Raw genomic sequence first — 23,370 nt, forward strand, 5'->3', positions numbered from 1 at the left:
TAATTATTATAATAAAAATATAATTAATATAATAATTTTTTTTTTAAAATTTTAAAAATAAATAAAAAAAATTTTTAAATTATTTATAAAAAAAATATAAATTTATTAAATTTATTAATATTTAATAATTAAAAATTTAATAAAAATTATTTTAATATTAAATTTTTTAAATAATTTAATTTTTATATTTAAAAATAATAATATTAAATATTTATAAAAATTAAATAAAATAAAAATTATAATAATAATTTATAAAAGATAAAAATAATATTTATTTTAATATATTATAAAATTAAATATTAAATTTTAAATTTAAATATTTTAATTTAATAATAAATATAATATATTTATATTAAAATTATTTTATAATTAATTATATTAAAATTTAATTTTATAAAAAATATAATATAATAAAAATATAAAAATATAATTATTTTATATATAATTATAAAACTTTATTTTATTTTTTTTATTTTATTTTTTAAAAAAATTATAATTAAATTTTATAATAATAAAATATTTATTTTATTATTTTTTATTTAATTTATTTTATATTTTATAATAAAAATTAAAATTAAAATAATTAATATTTAATAATTATTAATAAAAAAATTTATATTATTTTTAATTATTTTTATAATATTATAATATATACTTAAAAGTTTTATATTATTATTTTTAAATATTATAAAATATTTACTTTAAATTTAATTATAAAATATTATATTAATAATTTTAACTATTTTATTTATTAAATGTTTTAAAATATTATAATAATATATATTTTTAAATAATATTTAATAATTAATTCTTAAAATTAATATAATAATTTAAATTATATTATATATAATAATTAAAATATAATTTAATAATATAAAAATTAAATTATATTTTTAAAATTTAAATTTAGTAATTATTATATATTATATTAAATTATAAATTAATTTTATATTTTAATTTAAACACTAATATATAACTTTTTATTTAATTAATTATTATAATATTAATTTTAACTTTTATATTAAAAGAAAACTTTAGATTTATACTTTTAATTTTTTATAATATCCTTTAAATTATTTAAATTATTTTCCTTTTTTTTAATTTTCGCATATTAAAATGTTACTATATATACTGTTTCTGTATTTTTATGTTACTATTATACAGTGTTAATAGATGTCGCAGATACTAGTTCCCTAAGTGTAACCTGTCTGAAGCTTCATTCTATGTCACTCCTTTGAAATACGCACTCGCTTTGTATCTAAGCTATAGTAAAACATTCACGATGGATTTCTCCAAGTTTAGCAAGGGTATCTCGTAAGTCGTCATTCATCAAATGGCTGTTGAGCAATACTTAATACTTACGACTTCGGCAGCGATTTCGGTGCGCAAATTACTCCGTTTGCGTCACGAACCTTCCAGTTTACCAAGGAACAGTTAGGTCAGGCAGATGATAGAGTATGCGATTCGCCACGTCAGGGCATGGAAGTGTGGCACTAATTGTGTGTTGCCACAGACTCAGCTCCCTGCCGATTATATCGACCTTGAAAAAAAGGTCGATGCGCTGAAACAAGCCCACCAGAAGATGCTTGCGGTGACGTCTGTTGCTCAAACTGAATTCGAAGCTCTCAAGGTTGCTAATATGGAGAATTGGACAGTTCGCAATATACCAATGAAGCCTATGACTACCCGCCCAATATCAAGGAGACATTCCAAGATCTTGGTCGAACTGTGAGTGAGAAGGTCAGCCTTCTATCTTCGGCTACATCAACTGCAGAGGCCCAAGCAGCTCTCGTGGCTCCTGCATCCGCGAAGCCGCAACCGAAGACTTTCAACCATGCCATCTCTCGTGCGAGCTTATCCAGCAGCCAGCTCCTCCACCAGCATCACACTGGTGCTGGTGAGGATCCTCTAGCGACGGCTCTCGAGAAATATGCACTTGCCATGGAACGAGTGGGCGATGCGCGCCTTGCTCAAGATTCCCAAATTCAAAGTCGGTTCCTAGCAGGATGGAACACGACTCTTAATACCAATCTTACATTTGCGGCTCGTGCTAGAAAGAATGTGGAAAACTCAAGATTGACCCTCGATGCTGTCAAGGCTCGTGTAAAGGGAACGACTTTTAAACTTGGTGGTCACGCTCGGGCTGATCGGCCAGAGGAAGCAGAGCTAAGCGCTGATGCTCAAGAAGAAATTGAGAAAGCAGAAGACGAGTTCGTGACACAAACGGAGGAAGCAGTTGGCGTTATGAAGAACGTAGGTTTATATGCCCTACATTGCTAGTAGAGCTGCTGAAGCTAATGATCGGGCATTTTTAGGTTCTGGACACCCCTGAACCGCTTCGTAACCTTGCCGAACTGGTCGCTGCCCAAATGGAATATCATAAGAAGGCATACGAGATTCTAAGTGAACTCGCCCCGGTCCTCGAGACCCTGCAAACGGAGCAAGAAGTAGGCAGCACCTCCAAATTCTCAGCACTATAATAAGGAGCTGGCTGACATTGAGGGCGTTTACTAGGCCAGCTACCGAAGAAATCGTGACTTGGCTTGAAGAATATCTAATGCGTTTAGTTGTTATGTAATGCAAGTAGGACTTTCAACCTTAGTTCGATGAGTTACGCATAATATAAATACCTATCCCAGTAGCTCTGAAGCTTCTGAACACGACCAGTCCACATAATATGGTGTAACAGGACGTTGAACATATATGAGAAAGAAGTTCACTTTCATTTGTAGTATAAACTTCAATTATGGGATGGGGCGTGCGGTTTTCTAGTACCCGGTGAAATTTGTAATTCTCCACAAACTTTATTTAACTGCTATCACCGTAAAAACAATAGAAGGCTCTACAGTCAGGCAAAAGACGAGAAAAAAGAAGCAGAAAGAGACAAGAGACAAACTAATAGTGTTATTCATGAATCTCGAAATGCCTTTATACGGGGGTCAAGGCAGATCCGGCGCTCAATATTTTCGCAGCTCTAACCAATCAAGCAGCGATGTCCAGTTTGCTGTGGCAGGTATTTCGGAGCCAGATGAGAACCCAAGATTATCTGTGAAACAATTTCCGCACCGTGGGCTAGATTCCGAGGAGCAAGATAGAACATATCGATCTGGGTCTGAGAACGGAAAGCAGAAATCGACGCTCCGGGATGATGATCGCAAAGGCCATCTGGATGTACTATTGCGTGCGACTGAGCAATTCCTGGCTCAAGGAGATATCGCAAAAGCAGCAAAAGCGTTTGGAATCGTTCTTCAGCTTCGGCCCCGCGCTCAAGCCATCGATATTCGCCTCCATCATCTTTGGTCAATTGGGTCGGAGATCCTTATGCGGCAGAGAGAGCAGCTGCAAGAGATTGATCAGCAACTATCGGCTACCGGAGATGGGATTCAAAAGATCGCACCCCGATGGGGGTTTTCTGCCAACATGAGCGAGTTCAAGTCGTACTTTGAGATATTGATTCGTCAGTATGCATATGATCATAAAGCGCCACACAAGCTCTCAGCAGTCGACTTTTGGTTGACCCTACTCACCTGCGAGCTGAGCACCATCTACGCAGAGCATCTGAGAGCAATCGCCCATCTGGAGGCTGAGTCGAGACTTCAGCCTGGAGACTCTGCACCGCAGGATAATTTTCTACTATTATTGCCAAGTACGAATGTATCTCTTAGTAGGCGATCTGATTTTGAAGTCGCGGACTCTGGGATGCAGGATGAGGCAAAAGAAGACTGGGTCAAGAGCCGAAGAGAAGCAGTTTGCCAACATTCCCTCGCTGGTCTACGAGATATCAACCAACGGATGGAGAAACTGGTGGATCAATTGCCTTACGCCAAAAACGAGAGCTTTCTGCAGTTAAGGGAGATAACCTCACTCCTCTCCATTGATCTCAGTTCATCAAATCACAACATGTCAGGGTCATAGCACCATACATTGTGTCAAGTCTTTGGACATGGCATAGGTCGCTAATTTATAGAGGTCTCGCATTTTAAATCTACCTTCTGCCTAAGAGTTAGATATGAAACCGGAGATCTGTGGATGCAAATATGGGCAGTAAGATAATGCGTTTGGGACAGCTGCCTTATTTGCTCCCTTCTTATATCGTGGCATTATTTCTGAGCCCAACGCTGCAGCAATAAAGCCGTGTTTGAGCTCCCAACTACGACACACCAATCTCCCCCAGGACTCCAGGATGCCTGCCTGCCCACAAAATTGGCCGACGATGACTCCATCTTATGGTGCCGTAGCGGCTCGTGAGTGTCATCCATGCTATACTTGGTCGCCCATGATTCCAATGTCTCTGGGCTGAACTCCCGGGAATCCGCATGGTTTACATATACTGGAGTTGACGAATCTTGCTGCTCACTACCGGTTGCTCGAGGTTTATTTGGTGGGTCTGCTTTTGAACGGGGGATGACGGGCTTCTGCCAGCTAGGTAACTGTATTGGTTTGCTTTTGTCCACAGGATTTGCCAGCGTCGACATGATATCACGGTGGGCAGTCAGCCGCTTTAAATCCCAGAAAAAGATGTTGCCCGCGGCATTGCAAAATGCAAGCACCGGATTTTGGTTGGGCACATGATGGAGCTTGAAGCGCATGAAAAATTGAGGGCCACAGTTCGGAGTGTGGAAGGCCAATAACCGTGTATATTGGACGGGGCACTGAGGGGAGGTCAATGGAACGAAAGCAGACCTTGTAAGTCGTCCGGGATCTTCATAATTTGTTGGGAGCACATTTTGTGGCGTGGGGGCAGTACTCTGGGGTGGTAGAGGGTCGTCCGAGGAGAATCCCTCGATCTTCCACAAGACAATCACATTATCGTGACATGCTCTAGATAGGATGAGATCCCCATAAAATGAGACGCTATAAACATATTAGTACTGCTAATATACTTCTCTTTTCGATGATCTTACCAATCGACAATGCCACTGTGCACAGCTGAGGTTGAGAAATGAGGATAATGGACCTGTAAAGGCGTATCAATGGGCTCGTTGGGGAGATCGGGAATAGTCCACTGTATTATTAGAGGTATTAGTATTTTGCAGTAGAGTTGGACAGATCAGCCTCATACCAAATTTATGATCTGGTCGTGGCCACCGGATAAAAGATAGCGGCCGGTTTCGTGGAAAGCCTAAGAAGCGTCAGTGGAAGCCTTGGGGTAGGGTGAAGGTGAAGCATCTTACCACACTGAGCAGATTCCAAGAGTGGCCTTCTCCGGCGAGAATGCATAAGCATGGTTGACTCCTATGCTTTTCTTCAACACTCCATATCCGTACACTTGTGTCGTCGGAGGCTGAAGCGATGATGTACGGGTTGACAGGGGATGTGGCTAAGTCATTAACGTCCTTTGCTTCGGGTGAGTTCATGAGGCCGAAGGTGAAGAGTTGAGAGAAAACGAACCCCGCCATGGCCGACAAAGCACTATAAAATGAAAACATTCAGTCCATGTCCAATCTCTCACGTCCTGACAGTCATTGTGCCTACCTCAACCAACCGGCCATCAACTACGTCGTATATCTTGACTTTGGCATCAACGCCTCCAATGCAGATATAGGGCCTGCCATTTACGGCATCCATAGTCCAAGTACAGCAACAACTGGCAGCCTCATCCTATGAGTTGTTTAGTCAAGTTCACCTTATGGTGGAGGGCAAGTCACTTACATCATCGTCTCTTATGACATTGATTACATGACAGGGATTGACATCACCTGTATCTTTTGTGAGTCGGCAGATAACAACCTAATTCGCTGCGTTAGGAAACTGATGGTGTTGCATTGCCGGTTGATGAGCGATGCGAGTGTGTGATTATATTTCCGGGGAGCTTACATGCTTCTTGCTGATAGCGGCAAAGACAGGTTCATGATCTAGAGGCTGGTAAGGGCAGAATTTGACATCAAAGAATTCTATCCATTGCTTGGGCGGTTAGCAGTTCATCATTCACGGGCAAAGTACAGCTCCGGTAGCAGAATTGGATGCTTGCCTGCAATATTATCATCACTACCGAGGAACCTGGTGTCATTCTGCGGATGTGTTAGCTATGAGCGGTGCGAGTATGGGTGGCTGATACTCACCTCTAGAGAGAAGGAGGTGCGTAGTTTGGGGAGCTCAAAGTTTACATCGTCGATGCTAGCCATCCCGCCTTGTGCTTTCATACAATGCCGTTAGAACGAGAGTGGTATGGCACAATTTCAGTCTGAGTTGAAGCAGTGAAGCGTTGGCTAGATATCTTCCGCCCCACAACTTTTGTCAGCAATGTGGTTAACAGCAAGTGAGGTGAGATCGCGACTTTGGTTTCGAGAGAGTCGGCAAAACGCACTGGAATTATGGAATTACTGCAATCCGCCCAAATAAATTACCATTGCGATATCACACATGTATAGATTGACACATGGTTGGGATATGGAGAGTCACTGTAGCCTCAATGCGGATCATAGTTTCTAGCGAGCGGCCACCGCCTGCGGATGCGATCAAGTAAATGTGTCTAAGCTACACAATGCTCTTTCAACGAGACCAAGGGTGTGTTTGAGATATACAACGCTTGTGTATTCCTTTGAATATCAATCTTAATACACCGACAGAGCCCTCTCCATGGGCTACTTCATCCACCTGAGTCTTTGATGCTTGAGGTAAAGACATCACACAGAGATGAATACAATGGGCATCATAGAAAAAAAGAAAAAAAAAAAGCTGCGTGTATACATAAGTCTGGCTACTAATCGTCAACTGCCCACGATATCTTGGACAGTAAACAGGCACAGACCTGCTTCCTATATATTTGAGTGTACATATGTATATGGCGACATGGATCTATCCAATGATTTACGTGTAAATGATCGTCAGTTTGCTTCTCCCATATAATCGTGCCAGGCCGTAATTGAATCAGTTTGCAGATCACGCTCCCATCCTACTCCACTCCATGCCTGCAGTCGACTCAAGTGTCGTATTGTTGGCCGTCCATGAGGGCAATTCCAAGGCTTATCCAGCTCCCCCATGTGGTTAACAAGAGAATGCATCTGGCTTTTTGTCATGGCCTTGCCAATCATAATGCTGCTTCGACATGCCCTCATAGCAAACATCTTTTGAACCTTGGAAGGGCGGGGGATATACGAAGACTCGGCCGATTTATCGCCCAAAAGAGATATCAATTCTTCCAAGTCATCCAGTTTGAAAGTGACTTCACGGCTCAAGGGCAATGAAGTCAACTGGCATCGCGACCCCACAGAAAAGCGTCCTGTTGTATCAATGTTTACTTTGAACCCGTTTGCATTTAGAGCCGTTGCATTCTCTAGTATTATCTCCTCTTCTAGAGCTGTCAGCTGAAGTCTCTTAGGATGCACAAGACGTTGAGATTGAATCTCAGTGGTGTTTTGAAGTTTTTCATAATTATACTTCTCATCAGACGCATGCTGGTCGATGATGAAAAGCTCATCATATTTTCCTTCGACACCAGAGCCTAGGCGGCTGGCAGGCTTAACAGCGATGATAAACCCAAGATTGAACTGGCCGATGATTCTCATTTTTGAAAAGTCACCCTTTGAAATGATAAGAGGGAGCCTAGATTCTGCATCGCTGGCATCAATTCGCTCTACAGAAGAAGCATTATGCGACGTAGAACCAGGCTGGGAGGTACGAAGACGAGGACGCTTATTATGTAGTAGTCGGAGCTTTCCTTTCTCCACATGTAAGCTTTGTATATAGCCCGTTGTGATGTCTTTTCGCCGCGCGGGTTTGGAGGGCTGTATTCGAGATTCTACGGAAAGAGCTCCTGCATTGGCGGTATTCATCGGAGAACCGCCATCTGTTGTTACGAGTGTAGACTTGAGGTGTTGAGAGTCAGGCTCTGTTTCAAGAGACTGCTTGTCATCCCGAGATTGCCTAGAAATATTATTATCCATAGCTCTGCGATTTCTCCGTGTCGGCGAAGGTTGTTGAATGATAGATTCGGTATCTAATCTAGAAATTTCTGAAGGAAGAAGTTCCTTTGCTTCGCCGGGTTCTGGTAATGTGGAATGCAATTTTTCAGGCTCGAGAGATCTGGCTTTGCCCTCCACATCTGTAGCTTTGGCCAGGCTAGTGACCTCTCGTAGAGGAGTTACTACCGCGTGTAACTCTTGGCTGCCTTGATCCTCTACAGAAATATCAGAAGCAACGGGACTGGTGGAGTCAGAAATTTCTGGGTGGATTTTGAAATTAGGACCATGAGATCTCTGGGGCTGGTTTATGACGGTATTGATGTTGGATGTAGCCGATGAAGCTTTAGGTCGAGGGGAGTGGTCTACCAAGACAGTCTTTAGATGAGTAGGCTCTGGGGCTGGTTTCTCTGGAGAAGATGATATATCTCTCCTGACCACTGATTCGATACCGTTATGTAGGTGCAGTTTCTCTTTCGTATTACACTGTGGCCTTGTCTTCATGGATCGCGATGCCTGAGGAATCTCATCGTCCGGCTCTGGCTCTTCGGTGTCTGTCGTAGAACTGGATTTGTTATCTTCATAACTGGGACTGTGTTCTACCGCGGTGGTGGTATAGGATTTATACGCTGACTCGCCCAAAAGTCGAGGGAGTTGTCCAGGCTTAGTAAATTTACTATAAGAAGACTGTGCTTTCACATTTTGAGTTGATGTGGCAATTGAGATACTGTCTTCATGGGTATCAAACAACTGAGACAAGGAGGAACGAAGAGTATCCAGGAGGTTGTTTTGGTCATGCAGTAGAATAGATCGCTTATCAGGGCTGACGTTTACATCGTATAGCATAGTATCTAGCTGGACATCGGCGAAAATGAAAGGTGATTGCGAGTTATTATATGATCGATAAACTTCGTTGAACGCTTTGGCCAGTTGAGGTAGCGAACAGGGTCGACCGTTGACAAAAAACATCTGTCGATCCGGGGTCTGTCTGCCTTCCCCATGGGCAGGTTTCGAGATGTGGCCCACGATACGAACGTCATGACTATTGGGTCCTAATTTGTCGCCAATTCGCACGTCAGAGCGGGTACCGGAGGGCTTAAGCTCCAAGTGAAGATCGAGAGGTATCAAAGCAGTTAGAGTTTTTGCGCCGAAGATATTGATAATGTTGTCACGAGTGGTCGGGTTGCCTTTGGTGGAAAAGAGTAATATTCGTTTCCCTTTCGTAGGTTGTTGAGATACGGAGAATTTCACGTTCGTCTGGATGCACGCATACTGGTTAAGTAGAGCAATGACCTTGTGCCATTCCCTCTTAATATTACGGTCAAGTTCTCGGCGTCGGACAGGTAAATTATGGAATAGATTTTCCACTGTGACAGTAGTTCCTCGCTGGGCTGCAACGACGGTTGTGCTATCCAGCTCTCCTGACTGGTGAAACGTTAATCTGGAGCCTTTGGGAGATTCTTGTTCTAGGCAGGTCGTCACTGTTAGAATTGACAAGGCGCATAGGGATGCTAAAGCCTCGCCACGAAAGCCAAAGGTTTGCAGCGACTCTATGTCAGAATAGGAAGAAAGCTTTGACGTGTAATGCTTAAGAGCAACAGAGCTATAGTTGGCAGGCGAGATACCGGATCCATTGTCTTGAACCTCAATTGAATCGAGGCCTTGGTTTTTGAAACGAACGTCTTCACTACAGGTCAGTCGAGAGACACGGCTAGATATTTCTGCAGCTATTTAGCACACCAACCTATGATCGTTGCCCCAGAATCAACGCTGTTTTCGACTAGCTCTTTGACAACAGAACATAGGTCAACAATGACCTGGCCCGATTGGATTTGATGGACCTAATGGCCAAATATTAGCTGAGTGTTTCCATAAAGCTCATGAAAGACTTACGCTACGGCCATCGATTTGTTTGATAGTGGCCATAAATTCCAGCAGATGCAAGTTTGAGCGCCTGGGAGATGTAGAAGGTTAACACAGAGAAGCACCGTGAATGACAGCACAGTATAAATACGGGCTAGCGCCTTCATACATTCTACTAATAGCTTACATAGTAGTATCCACAATAGCAAATATTTAATACAAACACTATTTGACATAACTTTAGGCAACTATTAAACATATTTGATGAAATTATATATATTATACATATTATAAAGGTGTAGTTTTTAAATAACACAAAAAGTCGAAACAATACCAATAATAACATAAAGCTTTAAAGGGATATATAAGGTAATTAGCAATAGCAGCATAGTAAGTATTGTATTGTATTTTTAAATTATTTATAAAGAACCTATAAAGTATATAGCTCCGAATCTCATGACGACTGTCGCTCAAAATATGTCCATTGCCCTTGAGCTGGCTTTTCATCGAGATTATCCCAGCTAGAACCAGCGTTAGCAACAACAAGTACTCTGCATGTCAAAAAGAGGCGTTGCCTTCGAAACGACTTACACTTGCGCCTGTTCCATGGTCTCAATTAGCTGTAACTCGCCCTCCGCCACCTGAATGACCTCTTCAATGAGACCGGCACCTAGTTGCTGCTCAAGCTCCTTGACCCTGTTTCAATTGTTAGCTGCCTGACAAATGTTTGAAACATGGCAGTAGGCTCACTGTTCAGCCGTAAGCTGGGGCTCATCCTCCCACTGCAGCTTTTCGTCGTTGATGTTTTCATGTTCCGCGGCGTCAATGATCGGATCGTTGCTGCCCACCTGACTCTCGCCATTCCATTCTTGCGACCGAACATCTCCCGCATCATGCTCAATTCCAACGACAAAGACGCGAGTGCCAAACTTGAAGGTCCTAGCACCACTACCATCGACTCGATCACTGGCAGCCTCAAATTGGTGGGGATATTTTCGCATCAGCTCCTTGGCCTTCACAGTCCACTCCTCATATCCGGGGGGGACAATTTTCTCGACTAGACCCATGCGATGCTTGGTCGTCGCCTCGACAGATTGGCGGTAGAGAGATGATTCGGGTATGGATTGCAGCCTGTTAAGTGTTGTGCTATACAGGTATAACAGAGTTGACCGGGGTGTTTTGTGAGTCCATAGTCCTGTGAGTCCGGTAGGAGTACCGGGCTCCAGATAGCTGGCGAGGGCTCGAAATGTCGGCCGCATTTTGGCGAATGTCAATTGTGAGCCAATGTGAGGCAATACGCAATTGAACTTTGGTTTCGCTATCCTATCGAACCGCGGGGAGAAGTTTGAGTGTAAATCTAGCTGGTCGTAGAGTAGACCCACAATATTCACTCGACGCCGGAACTGGACGGAGTAGCGGCATATTATTACAAGTACAAGTACATGTAGTTAAACGTGACTATGAACCCCTGTAAACGAAAATAGGGTAGGATAATGAGAAAGAGAAGGCTAAATATTTATTATATGTTAAAATAGTATATTTATAATGTCTTTATTTTTCTTTTTAAAAGCAGATCCAAAATATTATACTATTTTACACACCCATATTATTGTAAGTTAATATTTAATATTTTTTAATATATAATTAATACAAAATATATTTAAATATATTTTATAAAACCTTTTATCTCTGATTAAATACTTATTTATCATTAAAATATTGGCTAGCGTCTCTATTTCGGACCCACCGGATGACGCGACTCGATCGGCGTCTAGAAATGCAGTGCGTGATCTAGGCTCATAATATCCTTAGGAGCGTTCTGGGGTGCAGCTTCGAACCTGTAGCTCGTCAGTTGCAGTGCCACTCGTCCTTCGTCAACACAGCAATCTACCCTGCGATCGCAATTCAGCAAAATGGCTCAAGGGTGAGAGTTATTGGTGATGGCGCAAAAGAAACTGGGCTGACACAATGATACGTTATTCGTCTACAGATATTCCATTTTCATCGGCCTCCTGGTCATCGTTGCGTTGAGCGCAGCGGCCTGGTTCTTGTCCCCCAAAGGCGAGAATCAAGTGTCAGTCTTTCACACCCCATCTCGAATTCTACCTGGCTAATAACCTGTGTTTGATAGTTTATGGCGGTCATCTCTGATTTTGGCTATCGTCAGCTGCTATCTCATGTGGCTAATCACCTTCCTCGCCCAACTCCATCCACTGATTGCACCAAGACGAAGCGATCTGCGAGAGGAATTCCTGGGACACAGTAATTAGAGTTGATTGCTGGCTACGGCAAGCGCAGCTTCGGGCGTATCGGGCAGATTGGCGTTAGGGGTTTTACTTCATTCACATCATCTTGTATTGCTATCGAGTTTCTCACTGGGAGTTGCCTTCTTGTCCTGCAAGCCATCATTATTAGTGTACAAAGAGGTGCCGACGTGGCTTTAGACCAATCTACCTGTTGAGGCATCGGGATTCATAAAACAGGCCGGTGTTTACGCTGTTACCATAAGATAGCAACATGGTATATGTAACGCTGGTCTGATTAATACATTGATTTGGTTGTCGAGGATCACTCTATCCTATCCTACAGCTAAACGGCCAGCCCAATCCCTAATGTACTTCATTAAGGCCCAAAGAGCTTTGCCATCTGCAGCAACGCTGCTATCACCGATGGAGTCTACATCGCCCAGCCCAGCAGAGATCAATATCAGCTGGCCCACAGCCCAACGTACAGATGCGCCGGCAATTGCCAAGAAGCAGGCTACATAGTATTTGCAGTCAAGCAGAATCCGCAGGGCTTCTACATTATTTGCTACGACAGCCCAACCTAGGGACCTCGCGGCAGCGGGCACATCATATTCCCAGATGACCATCAATATTGGAAATAATTTGGTCGAGGATGAGACAAGTAAGGCTGTCGATACCGAGTTCGGGCGGTTATACCGTGGCATCAGTCCTGTGATATTCAGCGGCGAGAAGTGGGACGAGGTAAAAAATCGGATGCTCAAATGGAAAGCGATGGTGGACAAGGCGCAAAGAACCACTACGGCAGCGATGTTAGTGGACGGTGTAACAAAGATGAAGATGCAGAGTACCGACGAAAGAACATGTACTGGATCACAATCGGCTGTTCCGCCAGCGGCCCTAATTTACTCTCGCCGGGTGTTGACGACGGTATGGTTTGCTTCTCTATTCGCGCCCATGTCAAGTAGACATCAAACAGCAGAAGTAACACGCCCAAACGAATGATGGAAGGCTGCCAAGAATATGAGCATACCGTCGTACTAATCAAGCTGGCGAGGGAGGGGGTGGCTTGGTCAACGTACGTCGAAGCGATCGCCATCTCGCATCAAGGTATTGTGCAGCAAGTGGCGATAGACCTGAGGTTTAATGAGGACCAGGTCGATGAAGAGCACAACAAAGTCGTGCTCTACATATTTATCACAGAAATGACCACATTTTCGGCAGACAGTGAGACGGATCAAGTGCCCATTGGACTTGTCATCGGCTCCGGAATATTGTGTCCACAGAGTTTTGACAGGATAGCGGCACTCTATACAGATAGGCATTGGCGTGGTGAAAATCCGCGTAGCTTCGACATGGGATATTTTGTTTCGTGGTGTATTACTCCGTATCGTATGCTGGCAGACATGGGCGTCTAATCGGATTGATGATAGTCAGATATGATGTAGGTGCGATTAGTAGTAGTACCTAGCTTAACCGCATTTAGTAGCAACCTTGCACTTTGCGGACATGTGTTTCACAGTTTAAATTGCCACCAGTCTTCCACGTGTATTGTATTATCTATAATCAGCATCTAGATAATAATGATTATTAAAAATGAATTGAGCTTATGCATAATAATATTGAGAAATTATATTAAAACTTTCTTCATTAGAAAATGTTATTATCTCTCTCTCTCTCTCTTTTTTTTTTTTTTTTTATAAAACATATTGGGTTAGATCTTTACCCAACCTCTCTCTACATTAGTGTGCATGTCGAATTTCTAAAATGACGCGAAATGCTCCCCCAACTCTATCTAGCTGCTTTCCCGCGATTTTATCCACTTAGCGCTCTGCGCCTCGCTGTGCTCACTCTAATTGGACCAGATGACGGCGGAATGGGTCGCATTCGGCCGTGTGACTTTCTGCTTTAATTTCATTACTTTTTCCCAAAGTGCTATCACCTTATTCTGGCCGTAGCAACCCATAGCCACTCACAGCTTCGGCCTCACCAAAGGTCTCTCTTCGACCTTTCCCATGAAGAGGCGCTCGTCGTCTGTTGATGTCGGTGGTAAAACCTCCCTCGAGCTGCAAAACCCAGATGCCGAGTCAGAACACCGCCTCAATGGCTTAATATCCCGTCAACCATCGGCTCCAAGGCAACTCAACGGCGTCTATTCGAATCAGGCGAATGGCCACCAGCACCCTTCCAGCCATGCAGCAGTCGCATCCTTTTCACCACTATCGCTCCCTGCTTCGTCGCCCAGTATGACCACGACCAAACAGCCCCCCCTAGCCAGCTCGGGGGCGCGCAATCGCAGCATTTGGTTCATGTCGGTCCTGTCCTTTTTTGTTGCTACGGCTGGTGTTGGCCTCTTGGTCGCTATCTTTCGGTCTCTCACGACTCGCCAAATTGAGCCCAAAGGATGTCGAATGTCGTATATGCGACCTTCCTACATTCATTTCTCCGAATTCGATACTGAACACACCCGTTTTGCAAGCAAATACTCTCTATATCTCTATCGCGAGCAGGGTATTGATGGCGGTCAGGTTGGTTTCATATCCCCCTACTCGGAAAATAGGTACATCAAAGCTCACACCATGGCAACAAGTTGCGCGGAATTCCGGTTCTCTTCATCCCAGGCAATGCCGGAAGTTATAAACAAGTCCGACCCATTGCTGCAGAGACTGCCAATTACTTCCATGATTATCTTCAGCACGACAGTCACCAGCTAGATTCTGGCATAAGGACTCTTGACTTCTTCACAGTCGACTTCAATGAAGACATCACTGCCTTCCACGGCCAGACCTTGCTTGACCAAGCCGAATATCTCAACGAAGCCGTCCGATACATCCTTTCGCTATACTCTGAACCACAAAGAGCATCTCGAGATTCGCACCTCCCCGATCCTACATCCGTCCTAATCCTTGGACATTCAATGGGAGGAGTTGTCGCAAGGGCAATGCTGGTTCAACCAAACTACCAGGAGAATTCGATTAATACCATCATCACTATGTCAGCACCGCATGCGCGTCCTCCGGTTACATTCGACGGCCGGATCGTTCAGATCTATGATGAAATCAATGACTATTGGCGGCGTGCGTATACCCAAAAATGGGCCAGCAACAATCCGTTATGGCATGTCACTCTGGTATCTATCGCTGGTGGAAACCTAGATACTGTCGTGCCGTCCGATTACGCTAGTATCGAATCACTTGTGCCCGAAACCCATGGATTCACTGTTTTTACCTCGGGAATACCAACGGTATGGACAAGCATGGATCATCAAGCCATTCTGTGGTGCGATCAATTTCGAAAAGTTCTGGCCGAAACTTTGTATAGTATCATTGACGTTCATCGCGCCTCTCAAACGAAACCCCGAGCACAAAGGATGAGAGTCTTTAAGAAGCGACTTTTGACTGGTCTGGAAACGATTGCTGAGAAGACTCTATCTCTGAATGAACCGACAACCCTCCTTACCTTGGACGACTCGTCTAGTACAGTAGTGCCAACCGGAGGCCGGCTAATTCTCTCACAGTTGGGTTCTGAGGGTACGCCGAAGGCTTATCTCCTTCCCGTGCCACCTCATGGATCTCCTGAGCCAAAACGCTTTACTTTATTGACTGATGCTCAACTTAGCGCACCTATCGACAGCAACCAATTGCAAGTCCTCTTGTGCAGCGTTTCCCCCTTTCAACACATGAGTACCAATTCGATCTTTTCCTCCATGATAGATCTATCGAGGAACGGTACTACGCCGACGAGACTAGCATGTAAGGATGCTGCGTCTGACACGGTCCTTCTTCCAGCATCAACGGCGAATATTCAGACCCCTTTCTACCTTGACGGAGAACCCCAGATATATCCCTTTTCGTATCTACAATATGACGCTGAATATCTCTCTGATCACCAGTTTGTTGCCGTCATTGACAGAGCAACGAAAATCGGTCATGGCTTTGCTGTTGCGGAGTTCAGTGATCACGCTTCCTTTCAAAAGAAGGAAGACATCAGCCTCACTCGTCTTCTCACCTTTGGTCTATCATTCCGGCTGCCTGCTGGTCGCCCCATCGCTATGGATATCAATATACCGGCCCTCAAATCAAGCTTGATAGCTTATGATATGGTGATAAAAAATCAGCATTGTGCTAGAAGGCAACAGCTGTTTGCGCCACTAATCCGCCAATATATTCAAAGGCCCTATGAGTCCAAATATTTTGTCAATGCTAAGGCGACTGGAATCAGCTTCCATGGTGTCGCCCCATATATGCCGCCTCCATTAACACCGCCGGGTGCTGACGGCCTAGCTTTTGGTATCTGGTCTGACCCGACGTGTGAAGGGCCTCTACAAGTTGACCTTTACGTGGATGTATTGGGGAGTCTCGGAAAGCTGTATATGCGATATCGTACCGTTTTTGCAGCTTTTCCTTTGCTCATCGTTGCGTTGGTACTTCGGAAGCAGTTCAATGTTTATGATAGGACTGGCATCTTCATCTCCTTCTCCGAAAGCTTAGATCTGTCTATGCGACAGTCAATTCCGCTTCTACTTTCTTGTCTAACTCTATTGTCTATATCCCCCAGCGGAGTGACGATTTTTCTCGCTGCGCTTGTGGACAGCAACCAGGCAAATCCGAATCTCTCTTCGAAAATCAGTTTTCATAAGAACGACCTTCTTATTGGTACCGACGACCCTTTCTTCATCTATCTTGTGCCTTTTATCGGCATTGTATGCATCGGCGTCTGTACTGTCCTGCATTATATTCTTCTTGCTTTGACAAGAATCCTTGGTGTCGCATATGCCGTGTTTACGGCATTACCTACGATCAACGGCAATTTTTTGCTAAACCCATCGCCGGTGTTTGCACCATCTACTCCTCGACGAAGGGTGATTTCAACTATTATCCTATTATTTCTGGTGTCGACTTTCATTCCGTACCAATTCGCGTACTTAGTCGCTTGCCTTGTACAGATTCTTACCGTTGTTCGCGCCCTTCGCATATACGTTGTCACACCCTCAACGGCTAACTCCAATTATTATCACTATTCACACTCTATTCTTCTGCTAATGATGTGGGTTCTCCCGATCAACTTACCTATATTAGCGGTCTGGGTTCGTAACCTTGCCGTTCACTGGCTCACACCATTTTCTTCCCATCACAATGTCTTGTCTATAATGCCATTTATATTACTGGTGGAGAATTTGACAACAGGCAAGATGGTTCCACAAATAACAAGTGGATTTCGCCATATTACCAGCGGGCTTCTTTTTGGCACGGCGCTTTGTGCTGCAATCTACGGCGTTTCACATGCATACATGCTTCATTACTTGGTTAATGTAGTGGCTGCATGGCTCGTCATTCTTCACTCTTCTTCGGAGCCATGGTCATTAATGAATTTCGGTACTTTTTTGGAAGGAGATGTGGATGAATTGGAAGAAAAGCAGTAATTTACACTGAATAATGTGGTATAGATGTTTATATAACAAGCGTTACTTCAACTACTATCGCTTTATGCATTATAGTTAATATACATTATATAGATAATTGTAAGATATCAATATATATTAAAATCTAAGTATTTTGCTTTCTCTTGATATTAAATTAAAGCGCAATAATAATTAAACACTAACGAATAAAACAATCAATAGCTTATAATAGAATAAAATTATTATTTAAATAAACAATAATATTATACTATTATTTCGATATTTATTAATACAATTAGTCTTAATATTCTTTGAAATACAACGCTAGTCTACTTTAGCCTAAATCATATGCTAAACAATTACATCATACCGTTTCGATACTCCTCGGCACGAGGTACTTCCCGTTAAAACTCCCGAATTCATCAGCCTCTCCCAATGCCCAACCGCACAGCCTCGTGGCTGCGCTGGATCCTCGGAATGGGCGAGCGTCGAAAATTAGGAGATGTCGCTCTGGACATTGTCCTGTTTGCTGGCATGGTAATAGACCTTTGCATCCATATCCGTCAATGTACTAATGAAATACTCCAGATGACAGCTGGTCTCTACGTTGCTCGCACGTTTTTGAATCCGATCTTGAGCAATCTGGTAGACCCCGATAAAGAGAAGCACGAACAGGCGAAGCGTCAGGCGAAAGCCCATCTTGATCGCTTAAGTCGGAGACGACATATTGATGGCATTGGAGACCATGGGGCAGACGGGGCTCGAGGAGGCTCACGAGTCGAAGAGCTGGTTTTAAATGAATATGAGAACCTAATAGCGCTTGAAATGGTCGCGCCCGATGATATACATGTCGGCTTTGATGGTAAGTCCTGGCTATTCGATGTTGTCGGGGGAATTCGCCACTAATTCGACGTGAAACTTGAATAGACATTGGTGGCCTGGATATGATTATCGAAGAATTGAAAGAATCCGTCATATATCCGTTGACAATGCCACATCTCTATCAGCACGCCGCTTCATTGCTATCCGCACCGTCTGGAGTTCTGTTGTATGGGCCACCTGGCTGCGGCAAGACGATGCTGGCAAAGGCATTGGCCAAAGAGAGCGGCGCGTCCTTCATCAATCTCCATATTTCAACACTTACCGAGAAGTGGTACGGCGACTCCAACAAGATCGTTCGAGCTGTCTTCTCCTTGGCTCGCAAGATGCAACCAGCTATTGTTTTTATCGACGAAATAGATGCCGTTTTGGGTACGCGAAGGAGCGGCGAACATGAGGCTAGCGGCATGGTCAAAGCCGAGTAAGTACCCTTACCAACCATTCAGCGGGCGATACCGCTGCCTCTATACACTGTATATTGACAAGATTGAAGGTTCATGACTTTGTGGGACGGATTGACATCAAGTAATTCTTCTGGCATTCCGGCGCAGATCGTCGTGCTTGGTGCCACGAATCGCATGCACGATATTGACGAAGCGATTCTCCGACGAATGCCCAAGAAGTTCCCCATAACGCTACCGAATGTGGAACAAAGGCGCCGGATCTTGCAACTGATTCTCAAGGACGCCAAAGTGGATGCTGACAACTTTGACTTGGATCATGTGTCTAAAATCACAGCCGGCATGTCGGGGAGCGATATCAAAGAGGCCTGCCGCGATGCTGCCATGGCGCCTGTGCGAGAGTATATGCGACAACACGGCCGCGATGGCCCCTCCAAGAGACCAGTTGATCCAGCCCAATTCCGTGGAATCAGGACTGATGACTTTGTCAAACATCCAGGTGATCAATATTTGATAGATGTGCTTCAGCAACGTCAAAAGGGGTCTAACCATATACCAGCGACTGATGCGTACGGAGAAATTGACGAAACGTTTATTGAGCCCCAGGATTAGACCTCGAGGCTACTCCACGGCCTGGAGTAACAGCCCTTTCTTTTATTTCCCTGCCTTTTTTGCTCTTAGTTGCCGGAGTAATATTTCATGTCGGCTAGCGTATACGTCGCGGAACTCCTATCACGATCTCAAGATAATCTTCCCCACACCTCTGATATTGATCAAACAGTGATATAGCGCCCTGGTGGAACTTTAAGGATATACAATATAAATTACGGTTAATATACGTGTCCACGAGAACTTCACCCAGGCTGCTGGTGTATCTGATAACGTAGAGCGTCGGCCACGCGAAATATTTTGTTATTACAGATGGTGAATACATGAGGAACCAAACGTATAGAGAGCCAAGCCTTAGTTTCACATCAAAGTCGTCCTCAAAAACCGCTTCGATAAATCACGTACTGTCCTGCCTCTTAAACACGCTTCCATCGAGACAAGCACACAGTCCAGTTTGCCTACCGTCATATCTGAAGACTGTAAGTAGCCTAAACAACCCAATAGAGCGCCACCGTGGGACGACTCTCTAGCTCAAGGGTATGTCTAGATTTATACTGCTCATATCTCCATTGATGCCAAAGAATTGAAACCTGCCGCATCATTAGCTGCAAATACAAGCAACGCTCTCCCGTCACAAAAACTTACCAATCTTCTACATTGAGTGTTGTCGGCGCAGGCTGTCCCTGCGCAGAGCTTGTGCTCCAGCTATCGGGGCTTTGGCCGTCTTGCAGTCCGCCATCGAAGCCAGACTGCCACAAGTTGGATTGCCCCTGGAACCCAGCCATCGGCACGATGCCGGCCCCTTGGCCGGAACCTCTGAACTGATTGGTCTGCATACTCGCCGCTATGCCGCCTCCAGGGATTTGATTTAGCGCACTCTGATCCAGAGTCTGGTGTGTCTGTGGAGGCGAGAGACTGGGGAACACCGGCATGCTTGAACTTTCAGGGAAAAGCTGATCAGGCTGGAAGTTCTCCCACAGAGATTGCGAGATGTTTGGCGAGTTGCGCGTAACCAAGTACAAGTCTGGTGGCGTTGCCGGGACGGAAAATGAAGGGTTGAATGGTGTTGCAGGTCTTGTCTGGGGGCGAGAGTTGGTGCCGCCCATGAAGGTATCTGTGCCAGTCTGGCGAACAGTTGGAGACGCTGCGGAGGAGCGCTGGCCGACATTGTTCTCACTCTTGGTAGCACTGGGAGTTTGCGGCCTGGATCTTTCGTACGACTCTTGTGGAGTCGGGGTATTGCTCGTAAAGTCGATAGCCATGTCATCGTATTTCCGCTTGGATGCGTCTTGCCTATTGAGCTGCTCGAGCTGGGCAACAGTCTGCTGCATCTTACGATGTCGCTTCCCTCCCGCTTTTTGCAGCCGCTCTTCCAGCACCTTGTTGCCAAGGATGGATTCAAACAGGGTATAGACCATCTTTCCCACGAGCCAGACGCGAGAGACCTCCTTCATTGCCTGCATGCAGCTGCGCATCCTGTCCTGCGTCACCTGTTGTATAGATGGCACGGGGGAACGCATTTGATAGACGTGCATGATGAGGGCGGAGAAAAGGCTATACACTATGAAGGCCGGGCAATACCGAAGCTGGTTATGCGCCGCCAGGTTCTCGACTATGGACGTAATCATAGCCGCCGCTTGGAAGGCAATGTTTCTTGACGGGTATGGAGTATCGTTGGGGAATCGAGGCGAGCCGCTTGGCGGCATATGGGCCCGGTGCAAGAGACACAGGGTTGTATAGTAGTTGGAATGGAGAAGCGCAGACCAGAAATGATGGCGAGGCATTTCCCAGTAGACAATCTTGGGGCAGTTTTGAAGCCAATCAGCCAAGGCCATGTCGCTGTGAGTAAGGTCGATGGCATTCCGCTGCCTTCCCTTAGAGGCAACCGAGTACTGCTGCGAGAGAACAAGCCCCATGATTTCACAGAGTTTGACGTATTGCAGGAAAAATTGCACATGGATGGGGTCTGGCGGGTACTCGCTGCCTCGGTCAGATTCATCTTCGATGAAATCATCTTCAGTCAGCATCTCAACATCCGAGTCATCGAGATTGATGTGAACTGGACGACCAAGAGCAACGGCAACTGATCGATCGCGCGTAAACAGCGTCCACCAAATGCGCTTCCAGAGCCGCTTATCGGACTTGCTCAGCTGCGACCGCTCGACAGATCGGTGCATACCCGAGCCTTGTGCAACAATGGTCGCGACCCGGCTCCAGTAGAAGACGTTTTTGGTGACATCCTCAGGCCCCTCCCAGTACCATCCCATCAGAAGGAGGGACTGTACAATAGTGACGCGGTCGTCTTCGTAGTTGGCATCATATAGAGCCTTGGCCCGTTTGTAGAAAGTCAGGGCAGCCGGAGTAGTTGAGCCATTTGCGTCCATGAGCTGGGCGTTTTGGCAGACTCTAGAGCCGGCCAGAAGGACAGCCTGGAGGAGGAGCAGCGACGGCGGGTTCTTAGGATCCCGATATTGTCGCATGAAGCGAGTCCGGTTTATGACCGGGACAATGGGATGAACCCATTGGAAGTAAGCGTCAATCAGCTCGTCACATAGTGACCGTGGAGGCAGCAGAAAGGCGCCCCGTTGGTGAAGGATATCGATCTCAACATTATCGAGCTCGGTCAGCCTGGCTCGCGAACCCCTCACGTTCTCGGGCAACGGATAGTGAACGACATCCGCAGAACCTTGGCGATCGTGGACGAGCAGAGTAAGATTCGATGATTCGCCGAGGTATGCAACGCGGCCAGCCTCAGTAATGGGGGCTCGTGTGAATTTCGGCTTCATCACCAAGTTCAGATATGTACCATTGTCAACCTCCTCTTTCCTAGCCTGAGCTTCTGTAAGAGATGTGGGAGGCGTCCCATCAGCAGTGTGCGACACAGTAGGGGCCGAAGCTCTTGGAGAGTACGAGGCAGCGGTAGAGCTGTGAGGGGTCTGCCGTGACGGATCATCAGTAGTCTCGCCGCGGTCGCTAGAGAAGAAAGACACAATGGGGTCAGCATGAGGAGAGCATGAATAGAGAGCAGCGAAGCTTGACACGGGAACACACCTATCGGAATCCTTGCCTGCTTGCGTCCCAGTGGCCTGGGTCTTCTTGCGTTTCGGCGTTGGGATGCGGCATTCTATCTGAAAGGCGACGCAGTTGGTACATGGCACCCCCAGACTAGCTGCGTCGCATCGAACCTGGAGGCCATCGGGTTAGCATGCAAGAGCACCCATGGAGAATAGCGCAAGCCTTGTCAAACGTACTTTTCGAGCGTGACATGTCTATCGAATGGTTAGCATGAGTCCAGTAGAATGCCAAAAGCCAAGTGGTCAGCGGACCCGCTGGGATGCCTCGGCTCATGGAGAAGTGATGATTATGCGACCTGCAAGACGATACATACCTCGCATGCCCGTGACGCTCGTTGCCTAGAAAACACCGCGCGGGTTAGAAACCTGCCGTTATCACCGAATCACAGCTATCATACCTCCTAAAGCTCATCTGGTTGGCGGCCGCTCCGGCGGCGGCAGCGGCGGCGGCGGCGCTCGCGGCAGCTGAGGGCAGCGGAGAGGACTTGGATTGCGGTTGCGATTGCTGCGGACTCGCGTGCGACGTGCTGTCGCCAGAAGGCATTTCGACGTCCATGATGCGGGTGTGGTCGCTGGTCGGCGGGATTCGAGAGATCGAGGGATTGTCAGATGGACAGAGAGGGGTGATGGCAGGAGGAGGCGAACAACCTCCTCCCCGGCGCGAGGTCGAGTTCAAGCTTAGCTACGCAAATGGGCGCCGGGTCAAGGCATCCAAGCTCCAAGCGCATACACAACCAGGAGAAGAGAAGTGTTTTGGAGACGAGAACCGGCAAAGGGGGCTACGGGTTGCTCGACGATCGGACAATAGGGTCAAACCGGCAGAGCGAACGCAGGCATGTTACAACCTTGGTTCAACTCCGTTAGCAGCTCGGCGAGGCCACACCCGTTTCGTTACTCGTTACTCTTGGTGCCTGAGCCGGATACGGTCGGTCCTAGATCCTTTCCAACTCTGGCGCGCAGGGTAAACGTGTGTGTCGGCAGATTCGAGATGGCTTCATC

The 23,370-nt window shown here is 45.4% G+C and overlaps 10 protein-coding genes across 10 annotated transcripts; 5 read left to right on the forward strand and 5 right to left on the reverse strand.

The window, feature by feature from the left end:
* Positions 1–1,238: 1,238 nt before the first annotated feature.
* On the forward strand, positions 1,239–2,656 carry TRIVIDRAFT_216360 (uncharacterized protein; the record flags this gene model as incomplete). The annotated part of the gene is made up of 6 exons (XM_014098951.1): positions 1,239–1,314; positions 1,374–1,455; positions 1,514–1,596; positions 1,656–2,253; positions 2,316–2,447; positions 2,515–2,656. The coding sequence occupies 6 exons, from the start codon at positions 1,283–1,285 to the stop codon at positions 2,545–2,547; spliced, it is 960 nt and encodes a 319-aa protein (XP_013954426.1).
* A 341-nt stretch (positions 2,657–2,997) lies between these two features.
* TRIVIDRAFT_128970 (uncharacterized protein) lies at positions 2,998–3,882 on the forward strand (the record flags this gene model as incomplete). The annotated part of the gene is made up of 2 exons (XM_014098952.1): positions 2,998–3,587; positions 3,648–3,882. Coding segments are annotated over 2 exons (825 nt in total), but the record flags the coding sequence as incomplete, so codon positions are not given.
* Positions 3,883–4,100: 218 nt separating this feature from the next.
* On the reverse strand, positions 4,101–6,125 carry TRIVIDRAFT_223956 (uncharacterized protein; the record flags this gene model as incomplete). The annotated part of the gene is made up of 9 exons (XM_014098953.1): positions 4,101–4,854; positions 4,905–5,005; positions 5,063–5,122; positions 5,175–5,412; positions 5,486–5,601; positions 5,653–5,730; positions 5,818–5,894; positions 5,933–6,011; positions 6,063–6,125. 9 exons carry the CDS (start codon positions 6,123–6,125, stop codon positions 4,101–4,103), a joined length of 1,566 nt encoding a protein of 521 aa, XP_013954428.1.
* A 702-nt stretch (positions 6,126–6,827) lies between these two features.
* TRIVIDRAFT_48473 (uncharacterized protein) lies at positions 6,828–9,827 on the reverse strand (the record flags this gene model as incomplete). Its single annotated transcript, XM_014098954.1, has 3 exons — positions 6,828–9,583; positions 9,646–9,742; positions 9,795–9,827. 3 exons carry the CDS (start codon positions 9,825–9,827, stop codon positions 6,828–6,830), a joined length of 2,886 nt encoding a protein of 961 aa, XP_013954429.1.
* Positions 9,828–10,135: 308 nt separating this feature from the next.
* TRIVIDRAFT_77544 (uncharacterized protein) lies at positions 10,136–11,091 on the reverse strand (the record flags this gene model as incomplete). Its single annotated transcript, XM_014098955.1, has 3 exons — positions 10,136–10,285; positions 10,356–10,460; positions 10,515–11,091. The coding sequence occupies 3 exons, from the start codon at positions 11,021–11,023 to the stop codon at positions 10,219–10,221; spliced, it is 681 nt and encodes a 226-aa protein (XP_013954430.1).
* Positions 11,092–11,608: 517 nt separating this feature from the next.
* Positions 11,609–12,330, forward strand: TRIVIDRAFT_77541 (uncharacterized protein; the record flags this gene model as incomplete). The annotated part of the gene is made up of 3 exons (XM_014098956.1): positions 11,609–11,688; positions 11,755–11,838; positions 11,896–12,330. The coding sequence occupies 3 exons, from the start codon at positions 11,678–11,680 to the stop codon at positions 12,032–12,034; spliced, it is 234 nt and encodes a 77-aa protein (XP_013954431.1).
* Positions 12,331–12,342: 12 nt separating this feature from the next.
* On the reverse strand, positions 12,343–13,332 carry TRIVIDRAFT_155005 (uncharacterized protein; the record flags this gene model as incomplete). The annotated part of the gene is made up of 3 exons (XM_014098957.1): positions 12,343–12,806; positions 12,863–13,019; positions 13,144–13,332. The coding sequence occupies 3 exons, from the start codon at positions 13,330–13,332 to the stop codon at positions 12,343–12,345; spliced, it is 810 nt and encodes a 269-aa protein (XP_013954432.1).
* Positions 13,333–14,253: 921 nt separating this feature from the next.
* On the forward strand, positions 14,254–17,429 carry TRIVIDRAFT_48510 (uncharacterized protein; the record flags this gene model as incomplete). Its single annotated transcript, XM_014098958.1, has 2 exons — positions 14,254–14,535; positions 14,598–17,429. 2 exons carry the CDS (start codon positions 14,254–14,256, stop codon positions 17,427–17,429), a joined length of 3,114 nt encoding a protein of 1,037 aa, XP_013954433.1.
* A 456-nt stretch (positions 17,430–17,885) lies between these two features.
* On the forward strand, positions 17,886–19,300 carry TRIVIDRAFT_58777 (uncharacterized protein; the record flags this gene model as incomplete). Its single annotated transcript, XM_014098959.1, has 4 exons — positions 17,886–17,945; positions 17,997–18,270; positions 18,336–18,708; positions 18,781–19,300. The coding sequence occupies 4 exons, from the start codon at positions 17,886–17,888 to the stop codon at positions 19,298–19,300; spliced, it is 1,227 nt and encodes a 408-aa protein (XP_013954434.1).
* Positions 19,301–19,823: 523 nt separating this feature from the next.
* Positions 19,824–22,927, reverse strand: TRIVIDRAFT_223962 (uncharacterized protein; the record flags this gene model as incomplete). The annotated part of the gene is made up of 5 exons (XM_014098960.1): positions 19,824–19,887; positions 19,943–22,482; positions 22,549–22,566; positions 22,686–22,710; positions 22,770–22,927. 5 exons carry the CDS (start codon positions 22,925–22,927, stop codon positions 19,824–19,826), a joined length of 2,805 nt encoding a protein of 934 aa, XP_013954435.1.
* Between the last annotated feature and the right edge of the window lie 443 nt (positions 22,928–23,370).

Source organism: Trichoderma virens (genome assembly GCF_000170995.1).
Source record: "Trichoderma virens Gv29-8 chromosome Unknown TRIVIscaffold_80, whole genome shotgun sequence".
NCBI lineage: Eukaryota > Fungi > Ascomycota > Sordariomycetes > Hypocreales > Hypocreaceae > Trichoderma > Trichoderma virens.